The sequence below is a fragment of the Notechis scutatus genome, chromosome 6 (genome assembly GCF_049901735.1).
Source record: "Notechis scutatus isolate UNSWTSFEM ecotype Mainland chromosome 6, rNotScu1.2, whole genome shotgun sequence".
In the NCBI taxonomy this organism is placed as follows: Eukaryota; Metazoa; Chordata; class Lepidosauria; order Squamata; family Elapidae; genus Notechis; species Notechis scutatus.
Window position 1 is genome coordinate 59,674,228 of NC_142014.1, and position 7,249 is coordinate 59,681,476.

The following is a 7,249-nucleotide window of genomic DNA, read 5'->3' on the forward strand; positions in this document are numbered from 1 at the left end:
CATTAATGGAATAGCTTGCATTACTAGAACTCCCTGTGCAAACTCCCATATCTAAAACAAGTTTCTGGGTCTAGGTTTTAAGATGGTCATTCCCCTGCCTATAACAGATGAAAATAGAAATATATGCAATTTGAAGAATCTAATATTTTTTGTTGAGGTAAGCTAAGAGCACATATGAGCTCTCTTAAATTCTCAGTGACTCTTTCAGATAACTTATTCACAACAATATAAATAAATGTCTTTTTCTTCCATATAAGGCAATACATAGAAATTTAGCATATTAATCATACACATATAACCAACAGTATGTAAAAAAATCTCTTTAATAGTACAATGGTGCTATTCTGTAGCTTGCTTTATGAAAGGTCTTACCAAAACAGTAAGAGGTACAAGCAAAGTAGCATATCTGAAATAAGTTGGAAACAATGGCAAAGATTAAATAGAAGGGTATTTGTTAAAAGATGCATGATTGATTTAAGGTTTCTAATTAATTAAAACATTAATATCAAAGAGTGATATGGGTACTCGAGTTACAATATTTTATTTGGTGACTGTTCAAAGTCACAATGGCACTGAAAAAAAGTGACTTATGACCTTTTTTCAGCCTTGTGACTATTGCAGTACCCCTGTGGTCACATGACCAATATCCAGACACTTGGCAACTAGCATGTCCCAGAGTCATGTGGTCACCTTTTGCAAGCTTCTGACAAGAAAAGTATATGCCAGGTTCACTTAACAACTTTAGCAAGAAAGGTCATAAAATGGGAAAAACCTCACTTAACAACTGTCTCACTTAACAATAGAAATGATGGGCTCAGTTGTGCTTGATAGTCAAGGACTACCTGTACTAATATCCAACAGAAAGGACATCTACGATTCGTGGTACTGTGAAAAAGCTACGATTTTATCTTTAAAAGCACCTTTGAAAAGATTGGTCCTTTTTGGCAACAAAGAAGAAAAGTGGAGTGAGTTTCCCAAGACTCTTAAAACTAGTGTGGTTGTGATAGAAAAAGAAGACGCAGAATACTGAAGCTTGACTTCTTTTGTCATATGACAACAGCAACCGCCCTTCACCATCCTTCCTAAGATAGCAGCATTCAACCCAGTACAGTACTACCTTACTTATATGGCAATATGCTCAGGAATTTTAGTTTAGGGCAAGCCAGAATCAAATATTAGCCACTGAACTTAATTTAATTTCAACCAATGATATTTTAATACCTTAGAACTGGAAGGAAACGTGGAGAGCCTGTGGTCTACAGTGTCCTCAGTTCAGGATGCAACCCTAGAAAGTGGAGTTCTAATGCCTAAATGCATTGAAAAATGAAATATGTGGCAAAATTTGCTTTACCTTTTACTGGTTTTAGTTAACAATGCAAAGTGGTGCTATTGTTTTGCTTGAGAAAGTACTTGAATAACAAAGACACAGAACAAAACATAAATACGTTTTTTAAGATAAGCCAATTGCACATGTAGAGATTGTACTTAAAACTGAAATATGTTTAGCCATAACTTTTCAACTTTCCTATGATTATAAAAAGGAAAGATTTTTTTGAACTGAGTGGCTAGCCTAATTTAAAACAAGAAAATTAAATTTGGAATGAACACTACTGCTACATATATTGACTCTTAGGAAGTAAAGGATGATATTAAGCAAATACTTAACTTCCATTTGTTGCAATGGACATGGTATAGATCTGGGATAATTAGATATTGCACTGCAAAAAATACTGCTTTCGGTCCCAATCCAGCACATAAGGTGTGAGTAGAGCTTCAAGTATGGAACTCCTTCTCTGGCAGATAGCAAAAGGACTTGAATCTACTGCAGAGGTCTTCAAACTTGACAGCTTTAAGACTTGTGGACTTCAACTCCCAGAATTCCTCCTCCAGTCATTTTAGTTCAGGAATTCTGGGAGTTGAACTCCCACAAGTCTTAAAGCTGTCAAGTTTGAAGACCCTCGTCTTTGAGCAGCAGGTTGGACTAGAAGACCTCAAAGGTCCTTTCCAACTCTTATTATTCTGTTATTCTGATCACACTTATGTGGTGGGCCTATCAATTATCACAACAAAATGTTTTCAGTTCACACCACATCTATACGTCTCTCAGTTCAAATTTTCTGTCCTGAAAAAGATTATATAGAAATCCATTTCAAACTGGGACACATAAGGAAAAAAAAGGGACAGCTCCACAAGAAAGAGTTGAAAATATATGGCTAATATTTTATGGAGCCTAAGTTATGTATGCTTGTGTGTTTGTGTGAGTGCACATGCCTGTAGCTTGATCCATGTATATGATTTTAAATGGTAGTTTCCATAAACTTTATCTTGTGAAAAAAAATAATATTTTAATTTCCAGGGTTGTTCTTTTTCAATGAAAGTTAACCCAATTAGAGATTATTTGAATCTAAGCAGGAAAATGTTTTTTTGTATAAAATATAAGCATTTATTCATTTTTAAAACTACTTTTAAAGCAGAAGTCCCATCCCACTGATTTGGGACAAAGACTTTTTATATGAAATGTGACTATACATTTATATAGGACTGCTGTCTTCATCTGAAAATAAATTGAATAATTCATTAAACAAACAAATAAATGAACCAACAAACTGACTCCTCTTTTAAAAATAGTGCTATTTCTATGCAAAACTATGCCATATATATTTTAAAGATCATTTAAACAGACATTCTATTGTTTTGGTTGCAAATAGGCACTCTAATATAAATGCCTGTAGGTTTGGGGATTATTTTTAAAGAGGGATCTGATTTATTATTATTTTTGTCAGAATGTTTTAGTTATTTAACAAGTCGCAAATCTCCCTTTATACATTTTTTGCAGAAGTAATTTATTTCAATTAAATCATAGTAAATCATACACATCACATTTTGCTCTTGAAAAAGAAGCAGCTCTATCTTCAGACCATGTTCATTTTTATTTTATCACATTTTTGCCCATCATAGCACTACAAGCTTTATCTTTGTTTAAATACAGCATCTTATGGTCATTTTAACTTGATTTTTTACATGAAGAAAGTTACAAATAATACAATACAGATACTACTCTATAAAACAACAGTGGACAATGTTTTCATTTGGCTGAAAGATCTAAGGGTAGATATAGATAGATCATTTCTCCTCACCCCCTTCTATTCAAGTAAATTGCAGCTAATAACTAGTAGCTACTTCTTACTGAATGTAGATTTCAATTTAATTGCAATTATGTTTAGCTGACCTGGGACAATAGATTTTCATAGGTGTCAAGATAGAATTATAGAAGTAACATTGCCCATAAGAAAACATTTTTTTTAATGCTACAAGTTATCCTACTTAATGATTTTAATTGGGGCCTGACTTCTATCACTAAGTGAATCAGTCATTATACAAAACATCTCGTGACCATTCTACTAAGTGATGGCAGTTCCAGTTGTGGTCATTAGGTAAGGACTGAATTGTCGTTAGGCAAGGATGTCGACTCTCCTGCCCCACCACACTTGTTTCTGTTTTAGTATCCCCCACCTGCCTATCTCTTTCCCATCCCTGTCCTTTTGGTCACCTTGCACTCTGGTCACCACTGGAGATCTCATGAAGAGCCAGCAGCTGCCTCAGCCCAATAGCAGGAGGAGAAAGATATTGAAGGTCAGCTGTGTGTGGCAGGAGTAGGTGACAGCATGAAATCAAAAGGGCAGGAGGTAGTCAAATTGGAGTTGAAGTGCACGCTGTGTCTGTTACGTGCAGGCAAGCTGCCAAGTGCTCAAATTTTGATCACATGATCATAGGATTCATGTATTGCAACAGCTGTACCTTTGAGGGCCAGTCAGAACTACCACTTGTTCAGCTTTATCATAACTTTACGTGGTTGCTGAACAAATGCTTGTTAAGCGAGGACTACCAGTACTGCTTATTATTCCTCTAGCTTTCATTCTTCTCCTGGGCCAAGGACAAACATTTTCAAAGCACCATCCTGGAGATGCTAGTATAATTTTCTAAGAAAATGTACTTGGCACCTCAGTTTCAATTTTTACAGAATTACTTCTTACGTATAAAAAGTTTGTTGGAAGATGAACCAGGGCTCTATGAGCACTACATTTGTTGGAAATAAAGAATTCATGCACTTATAGGAGAGAAGCCGAGATCATGTGGTTATACTACAGGTTAAGTGTTACAAGCTGCAAGAGGACAAGACAGCAAAATATATACTGGCAGAGCTCGCTTAACAATTGCACTCTTTAGTAATTGCTTCAGGTTACTACAGCACCGAAAAGGTCATTTTACAACCAGTCCTAGCCAAGGGTGGACTGCTACAGGTTCACCCAGGTTCAATAGAATCGTTAACTTGAGCTAGATTCCAATATAAACAATATAGAATTTTTTTCACAGCGGTTGTTACTCTACTATATTTGCCACTTATTTTCTGTTGTACTGCATAGTGGAGTGTTGATACTGCCCAACTAAACATCACTATCAATTAACTTTCTAAATAGACTTACTTATGAGTGTTTATCTATTACAGAGCCTCTAAATGGTGCACTCAGAAACTAAAAATAAATAAATAGAAAAAACACTGAGGAAATAACTGAAATATATGAAAGAAGGGTGGATGCCTTCTTAAACGAACTGATGAAATTATCTACATTAGCCTTTCTTGGATAAAATTTCATTTACTAAAACAAGCAAGTGAAATATTATCCAAAAGAAGCTGAGTCACTTAAATCAAATAAATAAATTTATCTAGAGTCAAAGATGATCCATATCAGCACTAAATGACAATTTGGCAACTTCAATATATTAATCTCTTCTATGTGTCAATACCTTGCAAATTGTGGGACATTCTCTAGATGGGGGGAGGGCAGGAGAGAGGGATTTGCATAGCATTTAAGATGTAGGAAAGTTTCATCTGAACCCAGATAATTCCTCAGGAAAAGTGGTTTGTGGATTGCAATCTAGACATCTGTTGGTTAATTATGTTTGTTCAAAACTTGAGAAGGAAAAAAAAGCAATACATCATTGCTTTTTTGTTTACAATGTTTTGCTCTGCAAGTATAGCAATAGCACTTAGTTATTATACCAATTGGAAGACTTCTCTGCTAGCCCTGATGTTTGAGAGAAAAGTTCATTCATGTCACTGGTTTTGTGTGCCTTGTCTTAAGTACTGTTGCTTTTTTCTTCTTCTTGTAATCATTCCATTAATTTAAACACCTGTTTCCGGACTATGTTGTAATTTAGGTTTATTTCCCCTTGCAGCCCCAATCCCAAAGCGCTCCACCGACACAAGCCACATTGAGGACCAGAGTCTTAAGCAAGGAACTTGCCTGCGTCAAACTAACCCATGGGCAAGTTTCCTGACAATAGAGAGTAAATGAGAACAACTTTTCCTTTGAGGTATGACAGAGTGACTCTTGACATATGTCTCACCAATTCAATTGCATCCCAAGAAGAATATTAAATTACCAGCTGGTGTCTTATGCCTTTTTTTTCCTGAATTAGTGTTGCTACCTAAAAGAAGGATTCTTCAATGCAAGATGTGTATTTCTTTTATTTTTATTTTTTTAAAATCAGAATGTTATGGGGTATGTTTTACATACTTCGGAGAAAGTTTGAAGTGAGGCATTTTTTAATGCATCTCAAGAGGTTTCGGTAACAAAACTTGATGCACATTTGCAATGTCACTTGCCTCTAACCATTTGCGTAAGTCCTGCATATCTTCTCTGCAAGCTAACATGACTGAGGATGGGCTGACACCTATATGGGTGACCTCTTACAAATCTAGCATATCATAAGTAGCCCTCCGATTTATGAATATTCTTTTTTTTTTTTGAACTGCCAAGGTGCTAAATGTTGAGATTAATGTTGATGTATTTCCCTTGTGCTCATATATTTTCCCTGTGGTCAAGGAGAGAAGCAACCTAGAACTAAGGAGAAATTTCTCGTCAGTGAGAACAATTCACTAGTGGAATGACTTGCCTTCAGAAGTTGTAGGTGCTCCATCACTGGACGTTTTCAAGAAGAGATTGGACAGCCATTTGTCCAGAATGGTGCAGGTCTCCTGCCTGAACAGGGGGTTGGATAAGAAGACCTCCAAGGTCCCTTCCAACTCTGTTATTCTGTTATACTTTTAACAGCAAAAAGTTATTTTCTAAATCCATATTCATCAAATCACTTCAGATCATGCAAATGATCTTCCTAAGTGAATGCAAAATGCATGAGCATAAACGTTTGTGCAGCTCTCCATGTTTGGATTTCTAGTTTACCATTTTCTCCCTTGTGTTCCATCAGAATACAAACTGTCATGACTTCATGACAAGTAAATAATATTTCATACTATGTATGTAACATTAGTATGTTGCAGAATTTCCTATTCCATGACTCTATCAAATACTACTCATCGGTTATTCTCTCTATTTAGCACTCATTAGTTGCACACCAACACACAGAAATCCCAACGACCAAAGTTTTATTGCTTTGTTCAAAGAAGAAGAAGAAGAAAACCCTCACAATTTCATAGGTCACTCAGAATCATTTAGCCCAGGTGCCAACTCTGTCCAAAATGTTTAGCCCGGTAAACATTGTTCCATAAACAAAGAGCATGCTCATGCTTCTTAAATGCTTTTTAGTGTTTATCATGATAGGTCCAAACATTCTCAAAAGCTAGCTTTCTGATTTCCACTTCTTTTTTTTTTTTGCATTGTATCTTTACATTTTAATTGACTGCAGTTTCTCCTTTTAGAAAAATGGACTCGGTCACACTGACACAAAGCAATCTTTGGTTTGTAGAATGTATGGAAATATTTGCAACCCTCATAGAACAAAATCAAAATGTGAAACATTCTGTAAGAGGGTACCTTTCTAATGTATTTGTATGTATAATTTACACCTCTGTGAGGTTGAATAAATAATAATGGTTAATAAATATCTGTCTCAGCATCTTCTGTTCCATATAACTCTTGATCTCTTTACTCATAACCTGCTTGTTTTAAAACATTCTTGGGGCATTTCTGGTTTTCCATCAGCCTGAGCCAAGACTACGATTTTATTGCAAACCAGACTTCCCTAATCTGGTATTCTCCAGATCTGTTGGACAACAATTTTTAGAAATCCTTCCATCAAATGATGGGAAAGCGCAGGGTAGGGGGAAAAGTGACCTAATTTATATCTCATAACTTTTGGCTATTGATAAGAAGAAGGGCATCATCTGGGACACACCAAACGTGAATTCTACCTATCCTTTCTACTCAAAAGCTGCAGTAAACATAAT

The 7,249-nt window shown here is 35.7% G+C and overlaps 1 protein-coding gene across 4 annotated transcripts in view; it reads left to right on the plus strand.

The window, feature by feature from the left end:
- IGF1 (insulin like growth factor 1) overlaps positions 1-6,904 on the plus strand; it is a 55,625-nt gene extending 48,721 nt beyond the window's left edge. For all 4 annotated transcript variants that reach the window (XM_026695015.2, XM_026695014.2, XM_087968433.1 and 1 more), the window contains exon 5: positions 5,239-6,904. In XM_026695015.2, the coding sequence (XP_026550800.1) occupies positions 5,239-5,278 (40 nt within the window). In that variant the 3' untranslated portion in view covers positions 5,279-6,904. The remainder of the gene's footprint in view (positions 1-5,238) is intronic.
- Positions 6,905-7,249: the final 345 nt, after the last annotated feature.